Genomic DNA, 26,306 nt, shown 5'->3' with positions numbered 1-26,306 from the left:
CTACTTCTGGCTTCTGTGTTTACACCTATCTCAAGAGCCCTGTTACTTGCTCTGAATTTCTTTCCTGGTACTACTTAACAGCATTATTTACTTTCTCTCATTTCATATTCATTTCCTCACTTCTGCTGCACAGTTGTGAACGTTCACGTCTTTCGTCACAGAAAACAACTTCTTCAGTCTTAGGTGTACACACGTTTCAATATGAAAGCTGAGCCTTACCATAACCTGCTGACTTTAAAAGAAAGTATTTTCTGCTTCCTTTTAGCAAAACTTGGCTGCAAAAAATCCCTAGAATCAAATTTTTGTAATTCCTCCCCCTAATTTGCAACTACTCCTCCTGACAGACCCTGCCAGCATCTCCTTGTCCAGCCACCTCAGACACTCTTGACCCAACACAGTCCACACAATATTAGATAAAAGATCACAATTTTTGTTATTAATAACCAATCCAAATCTGGTCTTACCTGCCAGTTTCTACGGATTTGCAGCACTGTAACTAATGGACACCAAAACCTCTAAATGCAATTTTTCAGCCCTACTGAAAGCATTCTGGTGAGTGCATATGAATAAAAAAAAAAAAAAAAAATTGAAAAGCTGAAGACTACAGTAGCCTCATGTTGACAGGTCACTCTAATTCCAGGTCAAAGCAGACTCTAGATTTGCCTGCTTTGATTATAATTGCTTACAAGGTAAAAAATAAACAGCAATTATCTCATTGTCACACAAGAAAGAAGACCTAATAAATGAACCAATCCTAAAGTAACATTGAAAAACAAATTATTTCAAAAGCAATCAGGAGTAGTAAAATTCAGTTTCCAAAATCGTTTTAATTGCCAACAGTGCCAACATTAATATTATTCCTCTATTGGATAATACATCCATTTTAGTTATGAAAGCATTTAGCAACCCAAAAATGTCAAACTACAATTATACAAGGCTAAATTCATGACTCTCTTCATCAACAGTCTGTAGTGTCATATCCGAAATCCCTAATTACAAGGGTCATCTACACAAGCCGCAGTCCAACCCATGCATACATATCTTGACTACTATGACAGTCCCACAGATTTCAGACCAACAAATAAAACAGATGAAGTGTGTAGGGCGGTGTGATGAAGTTATTCCTTAAGAGGACGTAGAAATTAATTTTTCAGACTAAATTCAAAGCTACTGAACAGAAGTAAAACAACACACCGCTACACAAAAATATTAAAACCCTGCAGAAGTGGCATTCCATTTCAAGGGTTTACTTTTGTGGATTTTCAGTTTGCAGGTATTGTCTTTACCAGCCAAACCTGTACCGCAAGAAAATAAAGTACTAAATGGAGGATTATTTTAGCTTTTTCAGAAGATGCAAGACAAATGCGAAGTGGTCAGGATCCACCGCAGCACTGCACGTGAATTTATATCATCATATTAAACCCAAAGTAGCCAAGTGTCGCACATCTGTCTGTACTGTATTTCCTTCTTCCAAGGGCACGTTTCGTAGCTCCTTGACCTAGGTTAATAAGTCTTTATTCTCAATAACAACTGAGACTATGAAGACTCCCTGAACTGAACCCAGGCCTCCATTCCTGACATTTCAGATACTGTGATGAATTGCTCAAATAACATCCTCCCGAGCAGTTAGCTTTCCATGCAAATTTAGCATCCTCTCTGTAGCCTCCACGTATTTCACTTTCCGCAGCTCTCTAATGAACAATTTCAGTTTTCAGCTGAGTTTTTTGGTGAAAGACTTTTCTTGCTTTTTAGCAGAAGGGCAGGGCAGGAATATGCATTTCTTCTGCAAACTGGCCACCTAACCAAATAACTGCGAGCATTTAATTGGCTCAAATTCTGGCAGGCGCAGAAAAGGAAGTATCATATAATTCTCATAATAGCAGGGAGTTATTCAGGTTTTTTAGTCAGGTTTCCTGTGTGCCTGTAGGTGTCTGCATCGTCACCCCCAACACTACCTCTATGAGTCTTGTTTTAATCCGCAGCCTATTTCAACAATGATTTAGGAGTGGGGCAGTGATCCTTTAGATGGTTATGTTTTCAGAGGTTACTTGAGAATCAGTTCCCAGAAAGACCAGAGCAATTATCAATGTCCCTGAAAGTATCTCCCACACAGAGAACCAGCATCTTTTCAGATGCTAGGGAGTGCAGACAGGAGAAAACCTTGAAAAGAAGCCCCAACAGAAGGAAAACCTTAGATTGGTGCCTACAAATGCCAAAACATCTTAAGTCAACCATGAAACACAACCCTCCATTAGTGTTTGGGGAATGACTGTTTTCGTAATTCTGCTATTTAGGTGTGGGGAAAGGACCATTTCTAAAGCCCCTGCTGAGCTTCTCGTCTTCTCCCTGCTTGCCCAGGTCTGTGCTCCTGGACATTTCCACCTCCCTAAGCCTAAGCCTAGAAAGAGCAAATGTCAGCAGACCTGGACTTCTCCTCAATGCAAGGGAAAACAATGCATAAAAACCTGCTCGGGCTGATTGCTTCTACCTCGCTCCATTAAAAAGTAGTATCGATGCAGCAGCACACGTGTCAAATATCAACACATAGAATGATGTACCAGATCCCCGGTTCAGTATGTTCCACCTCTTCTCCCAGCTGCACATCTCTGAACTGGAGACACAGCCCTGCTGCCACATCCTTCTCCAAAGAGCCTGCAGCCAGCAGCCAGCTGAAGCAGCAAGAGAGGAGATAGCAGCTTTTTTGCCTTTTTTTCCTCAAGCAAGAGAGGATGAGGCCTTAAGCGGCTGGTTAGCCTCATTAAAGAGCAATGTAAGGCTTTTACACTTCTCAAATTGAAAATAAAGCTGATTTTCCGTCATGCTTTTATTGGAGGAATTAAAGACAGAAAAGAGACGTTGCCCACTGCCACTCAGGCATCGGGATGAGGCAGGAGTCAGGCAAAAAAAAAAATCCAAGCCAGGAAAAGCTTTTATAGATTAAATACATTTCCCGTTTCAGACTAGAATTTTATGAAACAAAAAATAAGAAAAGAGGAGGAGGACGAGGAGGAGGACGAGGAGGAGGACGAGGAGGAGGACGAGGAGGAGGACGAGGAGGAGGACGAGGAGGAGGACGAGGAGGAGGACGAGGAGGAGGACGAGGAGGAGGACGAGGAGGAGGACGAGGAGGAGGACGAGGAGGAGGACGAGGAGGAGGACGAGGGCATAAAGAGACTTCCTCCCCTGAAACACTCGGGGCAACAGGACAGCCAGGCTGGTCAGCCAGGGGCTAAGGGCATTCATTCACATGGAACATGGCCAAGTAAGGTTTAAGAGATGGGTCTGCTCTGCTCAGCTCAGGAACCCGAACCCTACTCTCCAGTACCTTCTCCTGACCACAGCACCCACTACTCTGGGGCAGCTCTTTTTGACCAAGATTTCTGAAAAAAAATTACACACATTTTCCTATAAGGAGTGTCTGTACTGATAAACCAATCCTTTGGAAAATTCCTAAAACATCCACAAATGTTCTAAAATTGTATTCACATGATTCAGCTTATGCTTTCACTCAAATTTATCTCCCTGATGGCTCTAACAAGCTGCAGGTTTCTCTCCAAAACTACTCTCTAAATTTGTTTGGAAAACTTTCAGCCAAACTATATGATTAGTTTTCATCCCTTAACCTTCCTAGTTACTAACGGCACGAATATGGAACTAGTTTATAGCATTCCTATCCTTTAATGAAATGCAAAGATCCTGCATGAAAAAAGTGTACACAGATTTTACAGTAACACATGCACACGCAATACTCGTGTGTGAGTGACATACATAGTCAAGTAAGAAAATCATGCCATATGTAATTCATATCCAAGACTTCAGGTATCAAAAAACTGCATTCAAAGCAGCTGGTGGTCTCCTATTACCATGCTGGCTGTAGCAAGCTCTTCACATCTCATTAACAGCATAATGAAGGCTCAATCAGGGATACAGTCTATCAAGACTGCCAAACATAGGCATGGAGAGGCTAGACTAGAAAGATTAGCTTGTACCAAAGTTTTTATTGGTTAGATCTCAAAATTGGGAAGGAGCTAGTCCAGCCACAGAAAATATTTTCCAATGAGCAAACAGCACATGGAGACAAAGATCAAACCCTCAAAGTGCTCTGAAGGCATCACACAAAGAAAGTGGCACCAGGCAGGCCACAGACAGTGCCCATTTCCACAAACGGGGCTTAAAACCACGAAAGCAACTGCAGCGTTGAAGCTGGAGTCAGAAGAAGAGTGATCAGGATGGGGACACACACTTGCACTGATGACCAAGTGTACTTTGCATACGTAACACAATTAGCACTAAACTCAGCAGCTTTATTTCTCATGTATGCAGTAATTATGATTTAATAGGGCTTCACAATGTTCTCCATAATTACTAATTATATCTTTTTGTATACTTTATATATTTTCAAACAGTTGGCACTGATGTACTCAGACAAAATCTGAGGAAGAAAGGAGGATACTAGAAGAAGAAACCAGCACACAGAGGGTGTCAACACCCATCTGTTGATGGAGTAGCAATGGCGAGAGCAGTGAGCCTGCCCCCCGTCATGCCATAATCCAGGTTGGGATCCCGGACAGGGTGAACAACTCTCCTTGGCACACACAGCCACCAACAGCCATTCTCCAACTGTTTTCAGCCTGCGGGCCCCTAAGCATCCTTCCACAGCAGCTCAGACCCTGCTAGAAATGTCACGTTTCTGCAAGCTTCCCTGGCTGCAGTGCTGCTGGCACTGGTCATCTGCTGATGCCAAAAAAAAAAAAGGAGGGGGTCATACACACATGCATTTTTCCTTGCTGGGTGAAGGAGATGAGTCTGCTCATGGAGGGATCAGGGAAGCCCCAAGGGCAGAACACTGTATGAAGCGGGAGCTGTGGGGGATGAAATCCGAAGGAAAAGAGTAAGACCCTGGAGGATGAGCTCATCCCTGTCTCGTATAACTTCATCTTTAGCCACTTCTCACATCCTCCTTGAATAAGAAATTGAAAAGCGCTGGTACACAGGGACAACAACTATTCGATCAATGAACACTGTCTGCATGGGGTCTTTAACACCCACCAAAATCAATGGTAACATCTTTCAACCTCAGCCCATGTCAGATTATGCCTGCAGCAGTAATGGAGGCATAAATACAAGGAGCAATAAATGAGCAAACTATTAATTGTGAACAAGCACAAAACCCTTGTTATGTATTCTTTGTGAAATTAGCAGCAAATGCAGTTAGCTGGGTGCCTAACCAAACACAAGATGGTACATGCACAGTGAATCCTCACTGCAAAAGCCGCTCATTTTCATGAGGACGTGCAGGAGCGTGTTACCACCCACTTCACATACATTATTTGAAACTGCTGCCCTAAATGACTACATGTGAATTTTGATTCAAAACAAAAACTAAATCAGGTCTCAAACACTACCTAGATTACGAAGGGGAAGTTATATAAAGTCAGTTGGTAACTTATACCCTGTATTTTACCTTTATCTCTGTTATTATCAGACCTTTCTCACTTTTAGCCCTGGCCCAGAATTAAGTTTACAACTTTGGATTTATGTGGCATGAAGAGATGAACTGGTAGTGTACAGCCTAGCAGTGTGACATGGGAATGACAGGGTGACAGCCAGCAAACATTAGAAGGACAGAAACACCAAGAAAGATGATAAATTATTTGAAGTAGTATAAAAGGGACATAAAAATAAATTGCAAAGGGAAATTTTACACCAAACAATGTTATTTCTTGAGAACAAAGTCCATGATATTTGACTGTGGCAGTCTCCTGAAGGAAACGGTGACTTGTTTTGAGGAACTGCAGAACCAGAAATAGCATGTAGAATGTGGAGAGGATGCTGGGATGCTGCACAGCCAGGAAAATGGACAGAATGATGTACCCAACCTCCATTTCTGAAACTGAGATCTCACTATAAAGCACTTTTATTATGAAGAATTAGAAAGAAGCAGTTTGCCAAGACTCAAAACAGATTTCAGCTTAAATGCCTCTGCAAATTAATATACTTTGTAGGAAAAACCCAGTCAAATGTAGTGTTTATTCTAAGCACATTACTGCCTCAGACTCATTAACCCGGTACCTTACATGCTCTCTTTGTAATGCAAATTTGCTAAAATACTATGCTTTCCATAAAACATTCATATAGACAAGCTCACACTGCTCAAATACCAATTTTAAGTGGAGCAAAAATACACTAAATTTTTCTAACACTCGGGCTCTGCACCTAAGTCTTATCTGCATAAGCAGTTTGTGAGAAACCCGCTGCTGTTGCTGCAGCCCCCATGGCACAAAGGTGGAAGATTTCCCAAAGCAGCTGATGTAAGCAATTATAAACTGAATTACCACATGCAAAAGCCAAATGAAAAGCCTTTGTAGAAGGTACCTACAGCTGAGGTTTTTTTGAGGAAGAGAGATCATTAGAGAGAGGAGAGGAGACACCCTGCATTTAAGGAGGTCAAACACTGCACATACCACACCTGCTTGCTGAGCTCCTATTCAAGAGCCACCAGCCCAATGACGCAGTGTATCACCATGAGGGTTTGCTGGGAATCCTCACCACATAGCACCAGGCATGCTGTTCCCAACCGCTGCACTGACCAGATGTAATACACCCATCCAACAACATGTGGAGCCCAGTAGGAGATACAAAATCATCCTGACGAAGGTCTCCAGACCAACCTGACCCAGATGGTCCTCACAGTGGAAGATGACTCAGGGTTGGAGAGGGCTGAGGGAAGGGAAAGGTTCCTGGTTTATGACTTACACAGCTGTGAAGAAGAAACAAAACATCACCTTAACGGTGCAATGTTATGACGACTCTCTACTTTCTCCACAGACTTTGAATGTTCATGTTGGAGCATGAAATACTATAGCAAACCTATGGCCAGCTGATATTGACAATATAATTTGCACTAAACTGAGTTCAAATACACAGGATAAATATCTTTCCCTCTTCCCTCCACAGGTACCAACTACTTTTGTTTCAAGATGATCTATAATTGTTCCATCTTGGATCAAACTGAACAACTGCTCTCATCCTGTATTTAGTTTTGAAAACTGCCGTTTCTTCTTCAGACTTGAAGAAGGGCCCTGGAAGAAACCTGGAAATTGTCTAATTTTTACAAGTATACCAGTTGGCCTGATAGAAGAAGATACTACATCCAGGTACAAATCTGTCCCAGATTTCCCAGAGCTATGAGGCAGAACTCAAGACACCACTGCCTGAGGTGACAGAAACATCTATGCTGGTTTTCATCAGGGTTCAGAGCCAAGATGCACAGGTGACCTAAGGGAGGCATCTTAACAAAAGGTTTTCTTTATTCTGCATAATAACGTGCCAGCTGTAAGCCAGGTGTACTTCCCAGCCTGTGTGCTAGACCTGGTTCCTGACCATCCAAAACACATCGAGGCCCCATTACTGCTCCTGAACCCAGATGACTTCCTGAAGGAAACCACGTCCTCAGGGGGATGATGCACACGCACACCATGATGCGGCCACACCACGCAGACACCACGTGACAAGGGCTCAGGGACTGGGAACCACACCCCAGCACAACTACCCTGCAGTACAGACATAACCAAAGTGAATCTGACTTAACATGAAACTTCTAAATGATTAAAATAAATTAGCAGAGTAACTGGGGGGGGAAAAAAAAAAAAAAGTTTGGGGCAGGATCTACAATCAAAATAAAACCAAAACAGTAATTTGGCATATGAGCTTCACAACATGTTAAGAAAATAAGTACTTGTTCAAACACCCACAATGATTTCTCAGATGCATTAAAAGAGATTGAACATACTGAAACCTATTTGGTTTGAAGTTCAGTTCGTTTGGCACATCCTCCACTTTTGAGAGAAAACAAACACCAAACGCAGACAAGCCACAGCATGAGCAGTGATGCACTCTCCTGCCCACCTGCCTGAAGCCCGACTCAGAGAAACATAGCTGGCTATACCAGCTTAGTTTCATCTTTAAACTCGGTCCTCAGCCTGTCCATTAAAATGGTCAATAGCAATACCAGCTGAGAAACGTCCATCACTGGGAACTCATTTTTACAGGTCATTGGCTAACCAGACAACAACAGCTTCTAGCCATTACTGACCTCTCTTTGACATGAACCACTGATTTCCAGGAGAAAGATGAGCCACGAACCATCCATTTTCTTAATTGTAATTAAAAACAAAACCAAAACCACTCAACTGTTTCTATACGATTTCGTTTGTACAAAATACAAACGTGCGATCATCCTGCTACATTTCTGGAAAGCAAACAGTAACATAATAAGAATCTGAATGCATTCAGTTCATCTATTGAGGCAGGGAATACCTTTTTATAAGTAGGTGCTGTTGAACAGAAATTAGCATCAGAACAGTCTGAATAAGAAAACGTTCTGCAGCATCAACCCCCAAGTAAGGTGACAAAACAGATTTGGACAGGTGTGTCTTATAATGGAAAAATTAACTGCGATAAAGAAAAGAGTAAGTGCCCTTTAGATATGTTCCATTCTCAGAGTCATTAAGATGCGGAGGGAATTAAAAAAAAATGCCATCTCCATAAAGCTCAAACACACGTAAGAAAAAGCAAACAAACCTGCCTGGACGACTGGTTGCCTTAATGACTCTGGCAAAATTGGCTTCCTTAGTTGATCAGTCCTGCTCCCACTGTACTATACAGAGCTATATGTTACAGACAGATCTGGGAGTTTTAAGAAAAATGGAGCAAAACCACCAAAACACACACCAAAGACCAGTTATTTCCTCTTACAAATGTATTAAATATTTGCCATTTGCAAAGATTCGCCATCAGAGAGACAGACTGCATCATCTCTGACTCCAGTAAACTGCCTCCTGAGAAAGTCTGCCTTGATCTAAAATTCTCATACTTTGGTTTTAATTCCCAGTCATATTTACAGGAATCTGCTTCCTCCAATTTCCTGATTGAGACTGCATGGCTTGAAATATGCCCATCAGCTATCATATGACTGCAAATCTACACGACTAAGAGATGCACATTCTCAGGCTTCAGAAAATAATTAGGCACTTCAGATATTCCTGCAGCTTCCTGAAGAGCAGATGCCAACGACCAATATCAACAACCAAGACCACTGGTCCCATCCAGCCTCACAGCTCCTGTACCTCAACGTTACAGTGATTCATGGAATTGCTACCACACTAACCAGCAAGATACATAGAAATTACACAGTAAATCCACAACTGGCTGCATGTGTCCAGTTTCCACTCTGAGCTGATCTCCTACTCACCAGGCTCTCGGTCCTTGGCGGATATGCACTCTTTTATGGACTCTGTTATGCCAAGACTAGCTGCAGTGGGGAGCGGGCCAAGCAAGGATTCCAGCGCAGGTGGTCTTACAAGGACTTCACTTCCATTTTTGCATTCCCCATCTTCATTTTTTTTTAACCTATCCTTCTCATGAAGTTCATTATAGAAGTCCTTGTTTAAGTGATTAGCAGCTGCTTCCAGTTCCTCATCTTCTGCCTCCTCCTCTCCAAATATGCTAGAGGTATTATCGTCTATAGAATCTGTAAGGGTAGAAAAACCCCAACAGATCATTGCATACCATCTGTTACAGAAACTAAATAGAGTGGCACTCACTTAAAGAATAAAAATCTTTAGAGAAAATCTGTAGAAGGAATACACAGTATTTTAGTCCAATGTATGAATACATAGTTTCCAGATGCCCTTCAAATTCTTTACCTTGGCTATTAAAATGTATTTTTGTGAATATAGCCATCATTTAAAATAGAAGTATTGTGTTAGCAAATTATGGCAGGTAACAGGCCTTTGTGAGAGAAGCCAGGTACTTACTGATACAATTACAAATGAAAAATAGCCAGTTCAACCTGCACAAAGCCCTTGCGTATCACTTAGTCAGCTGGGGGATTCGGTGACAGAAGGGTCTACATACTGGTCCACTGCACTTTCAGTGATGAAAAGGAACATTCTCAGGTGCCAGTGCCAAGCTTATACTGCACCAGGAAAGAAAAACAACTGAAATCATTAACAAACTGTAATTGTAATGAACAATGTAGTTGTTTTGAAGACCAGTATATGAACCAACTAATTGGCAGAGAGAATCCCAATGCAATAGAGATCTTGTACTATGCAAGCATATATATGATCACATTTATCACAATAAAGTTCATACACTTAAAACTGCCTGCAAGATCTGAACTCGTTACGATTTAAGTAGTCACAAGACTTTATAGACTTACCATCTTTAGTGAAATTTGCAAATACGCCTTTTGCTTTTGGTCTACTGTTTTCTAATTCAATCTCTATTTCATCCTGATAGCTCGATATTTCACCTGTGGTGATGAAATAAAAATAAAACTCAGCAATCATTGATGTAATTTTGATCAAATGAGTGATATGTTACACTAAAAACAATTCATACCTTCAAAATCTTCCAGCTTTTTTGATAGCGCCTTCTCAAGCTGAAACGAAAATAAACAAAATAAATGGGAAATTACTAAAAGAACCCCCCAACTTTGTACTGTTTGTGAACTGTATATCGAGACAGCGAATGATAGGGTATTTTAAAAGCAATAAGCAGGTTTCGAATCCCAACTCAAATTACTTTGTAGTAAATTACCTGTCTGACACAGGTAAGACAGACAAGTTTCAAAATCCTGACTGATTTCAAATGTTATCTCACCCATCTCTATACTTCAAAAGGAACCTTCACTCTGGCAAGCTGCAAATAAAAGGCCCCATTCTTCAGCAGTCAGACTCTATGGCTGTGCCTGTAGCTGTGAGCAAGCGCAAGGACAGTGCTGAAATTGCAGTGCCTGGGCCAGACGTAGCACACGCAGTGGCAGAGTGAAGTACTGACCTACAGCACCTGCCAGGCTCTTGAGAGCATCATAAACACACCTACAGACCTTTAAATGATAGCATATTTAGGACAGTAAAAACAAAAACCCTGAAAAACTAATAATGTAGGAATTAGCTACGACAGTAGTAAAATCTTCTCCTCTGGTGCCAGCTTTAGTTCATGCTTTGTAAAGAAATTAAGCCACATGAGAACTAATCTCTGTGGAAGCAGGTGTTGTACCACACAAAAACCCAGCAGTCTCATTAAAGTAATTGGCTTATTGTTTTCATATGTGTTTAAAAAAAAGTTACATGTAATGGCACTTTTCCTGACCACGGGTATCACCTTAAAAACAGTGCAAGGTTTCTGATCCAATTACAAACTTACACCTTTGCAACCCTGATTCTTGCTAGCCAGGGTGGAAGAGTGCATACAGCATATAAAAGAGAAGCACAGACATTAGGACAGCTAAACAAGACCTCCATGCCCCAAGCTCAGCTTAACTTGTCACATGAGACCCTCCAGTTTTGTAAGGACAAAAAGATTTGATGCTTCGGTAAGAGGTCAAAGCACAAGAAGGGAAGCAAGCATAAAGGAATAACAATGCATAGTGTAACTGCATCAGCTTGCAAAAGGGGGAGCATCTGGGCAGAGTGTGATGAGCCCTCATCTACAATACAGAAGTTGTGGGCTAATCACCAACCACTGGTGGCCTGCAAAACACAGAAGCTCAGCTGGTGCTCGTTTACTCGGCCACCCAGACATCCTGATCTGCACTAACAAGAGCAGTGACTCTGTACTTCCCGCAGAGGCTGGCTAGGATGGTAGACATACTTCGATCTCTCATCAGGGGATGTTTAAAGCTACATTTGAAGCTACATATCTGAAAAAGCATGTCTCTCTGGAGGAGTGAGTAAAAATTATACAGGAGAAAAACTTTTATATATATATATATATATATATTTTTTTAACCAAGAAGCTATCCCTTTGCCAGTAAAACAAAAAAATATCATTTAGTTAATGGGTATCATATGCACTAATACTCACCCTTCTCTTACGAACCTCAAAATAAATATAACTAAACCTTATCAAAGGCTGGTCAGTTAGGATTAGGTATTAACTGATTCAAAAAGGAATATACAGAGGGAGGAGAGAGGAAAAAAATACAGAGAACATCCAATTCAGAATTCACCTGCTGTATCTTCAACTTTTTTTGACCAGCTGTAAATGAAGGAGGATCACATTCTTCTTCCAAGTCAATCTTCATAAACTCATCTATGGTTAGCTGACTTGTTGGTGTATCTTCAAATTCTGTCAACCTACCAAAGCATACAGCACATTACCATAACATCTTTAAGAACTCCTTTAAATGTAACAAAATGTGTCAAACTGCTATGTTACAGAATAAACATGTCAACCCTAGAAACTCTGGCTCAAATACAGAATACATTAAAACTGAAGTGATACTAATTGTTTTATGTGCTGCAAAGAAAGTATCTTTTCATATCACAAATTAGCTTTTGATTTATTAGAATATGTAACACACACTTTTTTTGATGAACAAAGACTGAACAGAAATACCGCTGCCCCTATGGGCAATTAAGTATAGACTGACAAAACTAAGAGGAGAAACGCAGCTCATTCCTCCTGTCTCACTGTTTTTGCTATCAACAGCAACAACAAAACAGATTCACAAACTAAAATATCTGCCATCATAGTTTAGGAATATGCTCAAAAATACTCCTGATATGTTAGCATAATTAATTTGTGCAAAGCAAATGTTAAAGTAACATATCTTCAGCAGATGGGAAGAGGGACAAGAAACAATCTTCCCGTGACACACAGGAGCAGTAGGAAAATAAAGGGATCATCTGCACATTGCACAGATGGACAGATGAATGCATGTAATTTTACAACAATATACTTTTTATTTGTTTAATGTTTGCATTTTAAAAGTTCCTACTTATGTGAGAGATAGGACTAGCTCCATGGGGAATCTTTCAAAGGAACACAATCTTAAATGACACTGCGTTGTCAAAACTTCATCCACAAATTTCAGCATTTTATACAGGTGGTTGACAATGAGCACATCCATTTTACAGATGGAGAAAGTGAGACAAAAGGTTAAGTACAAAGCCAGGTCAGGAAATGTCTGGCAGAATGCTTTCCTTACGGAAAGTGCCCTTTTAATAATATCAACATTTTCCATGGGAAAATGGCAATGATGGGTCTGCAGCTGCTTCACTGGAATATTCCCATCTTCCATAGGAAGCAAAGCTGACAACAGCTTCCATCTGCAAAGCTAGGAAACTAAAAATGGTGATTCAGTACTCCCAGCACAGGACCTTTCAGTATTTCTCCCCCCCTAAACTCAAGTCGTGGTTTTCTCCTCTACCACTGGTTGCAACAAAGCTCCTTCTGAAGAAGGAATTTTCTCTAGGACAGAAATTCAGTTTCCAACCAACTCCAGGGTCAAAGCCAATAGCACAGGGCCACACTCTCTCCCTATAGCCTCATTAGTACCTGTCTTTCTTTTTTTATGAACTGAGGAGCAAGACAAGACAGCCCAAAGAAAGAGATGTAGGCATGCTGTAACTTCAGGACACTTTGCTCGGAGGTGCCCTGCTCCTGGAGCACGGTCCGCAGGCCACGTGTGGCATCTCCTGCTGCAAAATGCACGCAGAGAGCTGGGCACCTCTATGTAAAACAGCAAGCAGCATGCTGAGCCCAGGCACGGCTACGCCAGCCAGAGTTAGTGCTGCTGAGAAGAAGAAAGCCTCTGAAACCTAGTCTTGCTTTTGGAGTTCAGGCATCTCCACAAAGCCCCAAATTAGCCATGTATTTGAGAGTGACTGACAGCCCAAAACCTTCCCTCAGAGTGCCAGGGACCAGCTCCCTCCTCCTCTCTTTCAGATCAAATTGGAAAGGAGAGGAGGATGCTGTTGGCACCAGCGGCACCCAGCTTTTAATTAACAGACTAGAGATCTTTCTCAGCATTAACGGGCTTCCAGCATGCATTACCCACCTTCCAGGAGGAAGCCTCATCTATCAGGATAGAGGGAAAGCCTGGCTAGGGCACTGTTATTATTATTTTAATTCACGAACCACTTAATGCCAAACCCATGTATCATTTTAGGACCATGGAACTTCCCAGTCACCATCATTAAATTCCAGTCATCCATCTCTCCATGTATGAATCATGCACTCACAGGTAGTCCCACTTCAGCAAGACTTTTCCTCCCAACCAGCCTCGCCTCATTAAAATATTATTCTCCTCCCACTGTAAAAAGCCAACACGCACTTTGGCAAAGACGCCTAGTTTGTTTATCCCATGCTTGCTCTGAGTTTGAGATGAGCCGCCAGACCCAGACCCAGCCAAAACAGCAACACCTCCGGGCATGCGGAGCCACGTAGAAAACACCAGTAACAAAACCAGTCGCTCATGAAGCAAGGTTGGGATGAGATGACCGTGCTTGGGTTTCAGCACGTCTCCTTGCAACTACCCAAGGCTCTGTCTGTCCCTCTCTTTGTCCATCATGTCGTGTGACTCATGTCACGTACCCTGCACCCACCAGATGTTAGCCCATGGGAGAGACAAGGTGACGGCTGCTGGCATGAGCTCTGGCTCAAGCGCCAGCTTCAGCCCTGAGCTCAAACGGCAGCACAGGTCTCTCCTAAGACCTTCAGTGCACAAGGACAGGGCAGAACTACGTCATGTTTGCTGGTGGTGCTACCAAGGAGTTCAAACCCACAGCACAGCACGGTTCAACCATCCAACCCGGCCACCTGCATCTAGTCCTGTGCCCGTGTCCTCCTCCTCCTCAGTCCTGATCCAAGCCAAACGGGACAAGGGCTGACCACACGGTGGTGAGGGCTGCCAGGGTCACAGTGTAGGCACAGGGTGGCAAGCCCAAATTTAGAGCAGCACGTAATTTCTTCACTTCTCGCCAGTCTTAACCACAAGGCTCTAGCCTTCCTCCTGAAATGAAGAACATCCCTGATGGTCAGGATCACAGCTTGAGCATCATCTCTGTGGGAGAGTGAGCTGTTCACTCAACAGTTTCTCCTTTAACTTGATATAAATAAATACCTGCATTTGCCAACCACTTGCCTGCCTCAACATTTCACATTGGCTGATATCCTGTCTACATATTTTTAAACATTTCTTTAATTTTATCCAGTGTTTGGACACATGCCACCAAGGCAACAAACTGATGCACGCAGCAGTCTACACTGCATGAAACAAGGTAACTTTACTTTGGCAGCTAAGAAAAACTGACGCAACCTTAATTATAAGCACAATAATTTCAGGGGCAAGGGAGTGCCCTCATGAAAAAAAAAAAAAATAGCTACAGGCTATTTTTTAAGTCCCACATAAAAATGATATCCAAGTTCATTTTGCACTTCTCTTAATCTAAAAAAATCTAATAAGAGTTGCCATTTCAAGTTACGCACAGAAGGAGGAAAATAAGCAGATATACAAATTAAGATATTATTTCCTTGGCACAAATTCAAAAGGGCTCTAAAAATTGAAATTTGGCAGATGAGTATTTTCTATTTATAGTCAAAGCAGAGGCAACCACTACAGCTCAGGCTAAGATTCAACTTCCAGTATAAACCCTCCCCTTACAGTTTCTCACAGCAAACTCTTTCAAGCAAATTCCTTTGGGAGAAAAGTTTTTCCAGAGCTTGGTGTCATCTGCCCCAAACCCCAACCCTTTTTTTCAAAGAAAAATTTCCACGGCTTTTGTTTCATCAGCTTATGGACAAAACCACACCTCGTCTTCTGATAAAGCACTTTAGTGCACAAAACAGTAAACTGATTCTGTTCACAATTTAGCTCCCAATAAAGGAAAATGGGTCAGTCATTTTGAAGTACAAGCAATGTTGGTTTTTTTACTTTGTTTCAGGGATACTGTCCAGTGGAGACTTATGAATCCAGTCTACAGCCAAGGAAAAAAAAAGACTCCTGTGTGCAGCTAGCTGCTCAGCTTTAATGTTTAATTGAACAGCAGTGGGGTGCGACAAAGCACATAAAAGAACAAGGTCTTCTGGAGTCCAATTCACAAACGCTTCAGGAGTCCAAGTTTGAAGTCCAAGAGGGACTTCTAAGCAGAGACCATTTATGAAGAGCCACGGTGTCCTCCTACATATACACAATCAGCATCTAGCTCCAGAAAGCAGGTAGCATAAAGCACAGGTATCTTGTGCTGGACTTCTATACAGAAGGGCAAACAAATTATAACTTCAGAGACAATTGTCTTTTTAAAGAGTGAACATGAAATTTAGCATGAGCAGTCAGCCTTTAAACTACCTGTTGTGACAGGTCTTTTTAAAGTACTTAAAATATTTTATTAATGGATTAAAAAAAGTACTAACCTGAATATTGGCATATTGTTAGCAGAAATACATGAAAAAAAACTTTATTACAAGATAAAACTAGTGGTGGTAATTAAATTCCCTTGATTTTTCCCAAATTACAATCCAATTAAAGCCTTAAGTAATAACTTACATGATATCTACATAACCTTAACTGACACATCAATTACAAATATTCTAGCAATAGATCAGCTGATTTGACAACTCCAACATTTGCAAACTCTGGAAAAGCAAGGGATTTACTTTTGTATCTTGGTGAAGTACCAAAATACTGCAGTATATCCCCACTGGTTTAACTTAATGTTCATCAGTGCTGCCTACCACCCTAAACCTGTACACCCACTCATAGAAGTTCAGAATTCACACTGATGTGGCAAACCACCACTATTTTTATACTATAAATTTAACAGTGTCTTGCATCATCTTTCTCTCCCCATTTTTTTTCAAGCCACACAATGTTTATGCATGAAGTATGTAAACGCATACCCTAAAAGTGATACTTAATACAGAACATGTATCAGAAATAATTATTAAATGCTTCCTACATGACATTAAAAAGTTTCCCAGTATCCACCAGTATGCAAATAAACAGAAGTGTCATCTCCCTATAAGTAATCATTGTACATATATATAATTTTACATGTACTTGCAGGAATATAACAAAGGTATTTTTAAAGGCTATATGAATGAGTATCTCATTACTAAAGGTAAGGACAAAATCAGAGGCGATGCAGTTACTGTGGTTTTACAACTTACAGCTTATCACCTGAGCTGTACTAAATTAGTCTGTCTGTGTTCCCAGCCCAATGCAACTGAAAAGAGAAATACTTTCACTTAAACAACTTCCATGATGTACTACATTAATACATTTCACCTCTTTTTGCAATGGACTAAGAGCATACACACACAGTCATTTACTGCAGATTAATTGGTGACTGATAATTTATGGTGCTCATTTGCTGGCAAGTCTCTGTCGTTTTTCTAGGTATTAAAGAATGGGTACCTTGAAAGATTTAGTGTACTAAATAAAAGCACCCTTTAGAATTAGTTTTTACTTGCTCACACCAAAACAGAGATTTAAAATTACCACAAATTCATTAGCGTAAATTTTAAAGTCTTGATTCTGCAAATGCTTACACATGCGGTTACCTTGGGTTAACACGTGTGCACATGGTTAGCCCACCAATAATCCCACCAAGTCTCCCTGGCCATCCCAGAAGTCCACCAGTCTAAACCACCTGAAATTTTTTTGTTCTTGTTTTTTTTTTCCCCCTGATTCAAATGTTCACACCATGCTAATGAAACAAAACGCTTTAGCGTTCCTTAAAATTTTGTTTCATTAGCATGGTTCCTCCGTTGTGGTCTGTCAAAAACCCTCTATGATCTCCTGGAAAAGAAAATAGCATGCTGCTTAATTTCCTAACAGCCGCTCAGATGAGGAAAGTCAAACACAGAGAAAAGTGTTTACAAGATCTAAGACTGAGTTAGTGCTAATAAGTTAATTATTCTATCAAAAGTAACAGACACCAAATAATTTTGAAATGACATTTTTAAAATAAGTATGAAGTACTAAAATATATTAGGAATCTAATTAATGTATTAGCTTACTAGCTGTATAGAAGTCGGATTTATAGAAAGGAACATTGCCCGTGAAATTGGATTCCTCAAAAATAAAACCCTTTTTCATTAAAACAGACAATCCAACTTACAAAGGCATGCAATACCAACCCGTGTGGATCAAGTTGCATTTTACTCACCATACTAGAAAGATTTCTAGAAATCATCTAAAAGCCACTTGAAATTATTTAACTAGAGTCATAAAATATTTCTCAATTTACTTTCTTAGCTTATCACAACATCAGCCAGCGAAGGAGCTCCACAGCTGTCGAGCTGAGATCAGAGCGGACACCACCACAAGCTCCCTTACATGAAGTAACCTTCCCAGTTTTCGGAAAGCTTCTCTCCACACCACACCTCAACAAAGAGCACTTATACTGACATACTGAGCATCCTCTACCCTTCTCCATGCTCAAATAGCTTAGGTAAACAGCTCTCACTTAATTCATCAGATACCTTTCACGGGATTTTAGCACAGCTTTACTCAGATCACAGCCGAACACAGCCTTCTTTCACACCTTTCCCTTCAGTCCTGGCCTTGATATGGCTTTGGTATTTTGGAAAATGAAACCTCACAGCCACCTCACAGCTACATGTGTCCCTGTTACCTTCTCTTCCCATCCTGACTCTGGACTCTATCGACTTGCTTCTCGCTTTGCCTGCTCTCACAGACATCTACCCAGCTTGAGACTGCACTGGGAGCTTGGACATGAAGTTTATATGAGCTATATATCGCAGAAATGAAAATAAGAAAAGCTGCAGGCAATACATTTATCTCTATGCATGAATCTTTAATTTTTCCAGAAAATTACCAGTGCAGCCATTGAAAGAGCTGTAGCTGTGTCCCCAGGACACGAGCAAAGGACCCCATTTATGAAAGTCCCTGCAGCATCTCCAACTGGTAAATGGAGTTCCTTCATAACAAGTCTTGTCTTCCTTCCCCAAAAATGCTATTTTGTTGTGAGAAAAAACATTCACCTCAAAAATGAGCCCTTTAAACTCATTCTGGCCTTTCATTCCAATTCCTTCTAAGTTAAGCTTTACTTCTTCTGAAGTTCATCACAAATAGGTTTTTTAACAGATAGTACTTTATGGAACTGAGAAGAAATATTTTCTATGTAAAAAGCAGCTCAATTTAAAGATAAAGAGAGTAAGCCAAAGAAGTAAAATGCAAGTGTTAACAAAGATAAGCTGGGGTTTTTTTATTTCTATTGAAGAAGTGCCTAAGATCTTCAAACAGGCGTAAGGGCCGCACAGTATTAGATAATGCACAATGGACAAATATCACAAAAATTATTCTTACTGCAGATAAGACAGAATTTAGTATGCAGAGAAAGTATACAATAGGTGAATAAACAGATGAAGGGGCAGAGTATGTGAAGGTTAAAAAGGCAGCAGCAAAGACAGGTGCATTGAACACAGGCACAAATGTGAGGATTAAACTAAATAAAAGGGTTGGGTTTATTAAAAGTTAATTTCTGCTATCTCCACAGATGATTACACAGAAAATAACAATTTGACTAATTAGTTAATATTTGTACAGTACTTTGAATATATAAAGTGATATAGAAGTTAATATCATTTCAATTAGACTGGAAATGAGATAGAATTATCAGTGCATTTATTAATATTTAATACATCCACTTTCAACAACAGCAACAAGCTTTACATTTTAATTGTGTGGTTCAAAAAATAAAGCTAGAAGGCCCTGTGAAGTAACTACAAAGTTTTCTTACCAAGATCCTACCAAAAACCTAGTCATATGTTAAAAACAAACACACACTGGTGTTTAACCAAACAGATGGTTAAATTAAGGACTCTTGATTCAACGATGAGTGACAGGGTCCATGGGCCATGCTTTGTCGCTTTTTCCTTCCAAATCAGATTCCCTTTATGATCAGGTCATTTGTTTGAAGGTACATCACATTTTTGTGAACCTTCTCCTAAGAGCTACTCCTCCAGTACACAGCACTGGAAGAGGCGATAGACTACAGGCACGTAGGGCTTGTGCTCTCCAGCTGATGAACAACAGGGTGAACTAATCCCCTTTTACACAGTCACATCAGCTGCGCTGCACAGGATCAGAAACAGTGCCCTTCTTAGGGAAGGGCTGCCACCCCTTGCTGAGCATCTTCCCAAAACAGGAAGCCGAGCAGGGCTTTCTTAAAAAGCCTCGCTCCCACATCCTCAGCCAAGCCACTGATCAACGCAGCCCTGTCCCTCCCAAGCTGCTGGGCTGCCTCCACTGGGCAGAGGAAGAAAGCGCCTCATGTCGGTGCCACCCCTTCCCTTGCAGATTTCTGCCATGGAAATCCGCCCGCACCGAAACCGAATCCAGCTTCCAACAGTCTGTGATTCCCCAGGAGCCACGTAGCCAACTGGGAGCTACATCAAACCATGCAGCAGAACCTGCAGGTTGGACGTTTCAGCATTATCTGGACTCCTGTTTGGTTTCACTTCAACAGCTGTGAGGTCAAAGCCATCAGCATCCAACACCGTCCATTAATGAGTGTCCACCCAACTGCACTCAACACCTTCACGCTGCACAAAGCAGCAGTAGCTCTTTACAAACCGGAGTTACTGCAGCAATAATTAAATGAAAATAAAACTGCACATCAAACTGAGAAAAAAAGAAATTTTTTAGAACATGAAACAAGTTCTTATTAATTTAGACAACATCTACTCAATGGCATTTTGAGAAGAATTCTTGAAAGAAGAAAAAACTGGAGTGCAGAAAGAGTTATTCAAAGGTATTTTTTTTATTTGCCTTCGTTAAATACTATATAACATGCTCTTATTTGAAAAACATCAATCAAATTTATAGATTCGTGATAAATACAGTTGTAATTATAGCTGCCTGAAAATAATTCAGCTGTCACGTTTATGCTGTCAAAGTAAATAACGCTGTCATTATAGTTGATGTGTGTGACTTGAGTAAACATTTCAAAGCATGAATTTTGAAGTAAGATTTCTTCACTTGAAACAATTGCTCAAATTAATTTTCCTTCCAACTCTAATTTATTATGCTTATTTTCTGAGTAAGAACAAACTCTTTAACTATTTAACCAAAGCATCCTGAAGTAGATTGTGGGCGCATAAATCATTAATCATACAAAATGCACACTAAAACACATGACCTGTTGACCAGAGACAAAAAGTAGCATTTGTACCTTATAGCTGTAGTATTCTGAAGCACTTCAAACACTTTAAATTTATCCCCATACCACCCATGCATGGTAGGGAAATATCATCATTCCTGTTCCACAAATGAGGATCTGGGGCAAAAATATTCTACACAATTAAGAAGTGAACATTATTATATTACATTATTATAGTCAATCTCATATATGTGCCCAGCAAGATCACAGAGCAGATCCTCCTGGAAGCTATGCTAGGGCACATGGAAAATGAAGAGGTGATTAGCAAGAGCCAACATGGCTTCACTAAGGGCAAATTGTGCCTGACAAATTTGGTGGCCTTCTACAACAGGGTTACAGTGTTGGTGAATAAGGGAAGAGCAACTGACGTCATCTACCTGGACTTGTACAAAGCATCTGACACTGTCCATATGACATCCTTGTCTCTAAATTGGAGAGACATGGATTTGACAGATGGACCACTCAGTGGATAAGGAATTGATTGGCTGGATGTCACACTCAAAGAGTTGTGGTGAATGGCTCCATGTCCAAGTGGAGAGCAGAGACAAGCGCCATTCCTCAGGGGTCAGTGCTGGGACCGGCACTGTTTAACATCTCTGTTGGGAACATGGACAGTGGGATCGAGGCACCCTCAGCAAGTTCGCTGATGACACCAAGCTGTGTGGTGCGGTCGACACGCTGGAGGGAAGGGATGTGCCATCCAGAGGGACCTGGACAGGCTGGAGAGGTGGGCCCGTGTGAACCTCATGAAGTTCCACAAGGCCAAGTGCAAGGTCCTACACATGGGTCAGGGCAATCCCAAGCACAAATACAGGCTGGGCGAGGAGTGGATTGAGAGCAGCCCTGAGGGGAAGGGCTTGGGGGTACGAGTGGATGGAAAACTGACTGTGAGCCAGCAATGTGCGCTCACAGACCAGAAAGCCAACCGTGTCCTGGGCTGCATGAAGAGAAGTGTGGCCAGCAGGTCGAGGGAGGGGATTCTCCCCCTCTACTCTGCTCTTGTGAGACCCCACCTGCAGTGCTGTGTCCAGCTCTGGGGCCCCCAGCATAGAAAGGACACAGGCCTGCTTGAGCGGGACCAGAGGAGGCCACGGAGATGACCAGGGGGCTGGAGCACCTCCCCTGTGAGGACAGGCTGAGAGAGTTGGGGTTGTTCAGCCTGGAGAAGAGAAGGCTCTAGGGAGACCTTCCAGTACCTAAAGGATACTACTAAAGGGGGCTACAGGAAGGCTGGGGAGGGACTCTTTATCAGAGAGTGTAGGGATAGGATGAGGGGTAATGGCTTTAAACTGAAAGAGGGTAAATTTAGATTAGATATCGGGAAGAAGTTCTTGACTGTGAGGGTGGTGAGACACTGGCACAGGCTGCCCAGAGAAGCTGTGGCTGCCCCCTCCATGTGTTCATGTGTTCAAGGCCAGGTTGGACGGGGCTTTGATCAACGTGGTCTAGTGGAAGGTGTCCCTGCCTGTGGCAGGGGGGTTGGAACTACATGACCTTTAAGGTCCCTTCCAACATAAACCATTCTATGATTAACAAGTATTTGTCTAGGCTGGATGTGCTTAAGCTGGTCTTAGTGAGGTGGAGAGAAAGAGAGACACCAGGGGAGCTTTCTAAAGTTCTTGGTGGAACAAACTTCAGAATATAATGGTGGTACAGAAATTTCCAACTGGGGGCAACAGAAAGCATGGTATTTCAGAGTTAGGTCATTTTTTACTGAACCTACAGGGAATGAAAATGTTACAACTTTTCAAAACTAAAATGAGGGAAACGGTGACTGCTTACTTCATCAAAATATCAAAAATACCACTAGATCTTAAAAAATAATAAGAGCCAATGATACTCGGGAAATTCCCACTTTCAGGCTCACATTCTGCTGATAATTCCACTTTGGACCCCTTCAATAAACTTATTAGACTCACTGCACTGTCTTCTATTTATTGTTAGTGCAACACTATCAAAAATAAACATTTCAGCAAAATATTTTGGAAAGTTCTGTTCAATAACAGCTAAAGGACAAGACTTCAGCACTGTATTCTGGATAAAGGAAAAAAAAAATCCCACAGTACACCCTCAGGTTTGAGAATTAATCAATTATTTCCTCTGAGAACATGACAACACTGCTAACACTTCTGACCCAACACTTTTTTGCCTTCAACTCTTCACCTGTTAAATGGGCACAGCGCTCCTTACCATCTTTGCTAAGCATTTGAGGCCTTACATAAGAGGCAGGTGTTAGTGCTTAAAAATGACCAGCTAAAACACGTTGTACTTATTTTATTCTTGGCACTTCTGAAAAGGAAAAGAACCTGGTTTTCTCTGATCTACATTCATTTTAGACTACACCACTTTTCAGTACTGTAAATGAAAGATAAAAGCAATAAAACTGCACTGACCTTTTCCTTAATGTAGACTCACAAACCTTGACCACCCTGATGACCTCTTTTACAGTACGTCGGAAATCATGCATTCTTGCTGCCACTAGCAGAGCTAGAGAATAAGCAGGGAAAGTCAATGTCAAAAAGAGGAAAATTTCCTGAAGAAAAGCAGAAAACAGCCAGATAACTACACCCTCTCTTTGTCCCTGCCTTCAGCTAAAGAGCCGTAAATGCTTATGCTCAGCTGTGTCTCTGAATACAGGTGATTGACTTGACTTTACAAACTTTCCTTCCTGCCCAATAAAATAAAGCTGACTGCACCTTAAAAAACTCTATGTTTTAACATTTAGGGAACCATGGTCAGCTACTTAAAATATAGCACAAGAACATCTCATTGATTGGGTATTTTCAAAGTTATCATCATCTTAGCAGAATTTACTAGTCCTAAATAAAAAGATCTCCAGCAAAACACTGAATCTGCTTAACCTGTTATCCTCATCCCTGTCAACACCATCGTTTGCCTTGCTAGTGCCCAAGTGCTCTCCTGTCAGACCCTCTATGCAGCTAGATAACTTGTCCTGGCTGCATCTACATTTGTGTGCTGATTCAGAGCACTAGCTCTGTTTTGAAGCATCACCCCCACGCATTGTCCAGTGGTTCAATGCACAGAACAGTTTTAAGCATGCAGAAGTGCTTCCTTTCAGAGGAAACTAAACCAGAGCTCCACTTCAGGCATGCGTTTAAAGTGCTCCAGTTCCTAATGGGAACATCAGGGGCTGAACTAAAAACCGGTCCTTCAAACAACACGTGGCACAGACATTTTAGGCCAGGGAACCAAACTAAACCCAGTTCACAGTACATCACATGAACTGCATATTACGTGGATGGATGTAGAGGACTCAGCACCACCCACTTCAATCTATTGATCCACGTCTGTTGAATCAAATTACTTGCTTGGGCAGATATAGTCTATGTAGTGAATCAAAGACCAGGCTGGTCTCCCACAGAGTCTATACTCAAATTTTTAGCGATGTGCAGTAAGCAAGTACTATTAACAAAAAGAGGCTAGAAATTTCAAGAAGATTGTGTAGTCCTGGGTTCCCTAAGGTTTGAGCGCAATTTCTCATTCCGGCATGCACACGTAAGATCTTTCCAATAAAATAAAGCGCATACGTGAACTCGGTGACTATCTACACTCTTCGTTACTCTGACCTCACTGGCTGGTACTGACTACCTTTTAACCTAGCCCTCCCAAACCGGTAGGTTTTTTGTAAGCATCATGACAGTGATGGATCTTGGAAAAAGATGAAGAAGGAGAGGAAAATAATTTCACAGAACAGGTCAAAGAGGGCATTTCTTGCATAAGACTCTGTGTAAAGACACAAATCAAAGTGCTTGCTCTAATGGTGTCATTTTAGCTGACAAAAAAACCTTTTAGCAGCTAGAGCTTGCAGAGAGTGTAGGCGAGAAGAGCACCAGAAAGGAGGTTAAAAAATCCAAAATGTAAAATACAAAGGATCTGAGCAAGTAATATAAGAACAAGGGCAAAAATAAAGTTTGAGTTTCAGAAACTATTTCACAAAGACCTATATAATCTGTAGGTGCCTGACAGCACAAAACCCAGAGAACGTGGCATCACCGAGGAAATGAGAAAGTCCTCAGGTGTTCCCAACTCCCAGACTCTCCCGTCCAACCCGCTGCGGGGGAAGCGATACAGCCAGGGTCTGACATACCTGCTCCGCAGAGCCCCGAGGGCCGGCGGCCGGTGTGCATCCAGTCCCGCTTCATTCTCTGCAACAGCCTCAGCGCCGTCATGGACACCTCGTGGTTCTTATCCCCAAACTCAAGCATGTGTGCAAAACGAGGAATATATAAACATGGATCTGCAACAGAAAGTAATACAATTATTTCTAATCCTAACCTTTGATTTAGGAAATACAGTACTTGAGCACCAGTGCTGCGGGGCTGTCGTGGTTGGCTTGCTTCACGTCCCAGCAAACAACACAGACAGTGCTGCTGGGCCAGATCCTCTGATCACTAAGCTTTAGAAGTACCTTTTTAGTTAAGTTAGAAGAAAATCCTTTCTTGCTTTATAGACAAAAGACCTTTAAAGCACAGCACATGCTTTTCCTACGTGCTCTTCAGGGTCCAAGGCTGCACATGCTGACTCCAACACGTGAGCAGTGTTACTGATACCAGTGATATTATGCACAAAGCTAAGCATCTGCAAAGGCTTTTGCAGAAGGAGGACGTGACTTAGACCCAAAACTTCTAATACCTCCTGCAAAGTAACAAATAAGGTAACTTGCATGTCTCATCTCACACCTAACTACAAACTAAGCTTCAAAAAAAATTTGTTTGCTTAAAATCCCATGTTCCTAACAAAAGTCTGCTTGCACCTTCAAAATTAATTCTAGCTCCTCCTCAGACTCATATTCCAACAATACAAAACACTGTCTATTACAGATACTAAAGCATACTCTCCATTGGCATAAACTACTGGAACCCAGTTAACGTCAACAGCATTATGACAATTTACATCGGCCACAGATCCGCCTCCAGATATATAAACTTACTTCAAGTCTTGGTGTTATCAGCTTCAAACTAACTGAATTATGTCAGTACGGATTGTGCTTTGCCTAAACCAATTTATAATTTATCAAACAATCTTGTAAAAGCTACACTTAACACAAGTTTACTCTTATTTGAGGTATCAATCTCTCATTTCCTGCCAGCCTTTTATCACTGGACCGAAAATCCATGATGTACGGTAAATTGTTAACTATTAGTCTCAACTCAATTTCCTTCGCTGATCCCCTATGTAGGCACTTAAACTGATAAAGATGAAAATTCAGCTCGAAACACTGGAACAATCTTACAGATTTACAATTAATCAAAGCAGTTTCATTTAGCTCCAAGTTCTAACAATGATGCCCTGTTGCTATCCATA

The 26,306-nt window shown here is 41.4% G+C and overlaps 1 protein-coding gene across 4 annotated transcripts in view; it reads right to left on the bottom strand.

Moving 5' to 3' along the window:
* BRF1 (BRF1 general transcription factor IIIB subunit) overlaps positions 1-26,306 on the bottom strand; it is a 179,327-nt gene that overhangs the window by 63,463 nt on the left and 89,558 nt on the right. For all 4 annotated transcript variants that reach the window (XM_074820977.1, XM_074820978.1, XM_074820979.1 and 1 more), the window contains 6 exons: positions 25,090-25,239; positions 23,375-23,468; positions 12,020-12,146; positions 10,408-10,447; positions 10,226-10,318; positions 9,254-9,532 (listed from right to left, as the gene is read on the bottom strand). In XM_074820977.1, the coding sequence (XP_074677078.1) occupies positions 9,254-9,532; positions 10,226-10,318; positions 10,408-10,447; positions 12,020-12,146; positions 23,375-23,468; positions 25,090-25,239 (783 nt within the window). The remainder of the gene's footprint in view (positions 1-9,253; positions 9,533-10,225; positions 10,319-10,407; positions 10,448-12,019; positions 12,147-23,374; positions 23,469-25,089; positions 25,240-26,306) is intronic.

Source organism: Strix aluco, chromosome 4 (genome assembly GCF_031877795.1).
Source record: "Strix aluco isolate bStrAlu1 chromosome 4, bStrAlu1.hap1, whole genome shotgun sequence".
NCBI classification, from domain to species: domain Eukaryota; kingdom Metazoa; phylum Chordata; class Aves; order Strigiformes; family Strigidae; genus Strix; species Strix aluco.
Note: the sequence above shows the minus strand (reverse complement) of the source record. Positions and strands in the feature narration are given on the sequence as shown.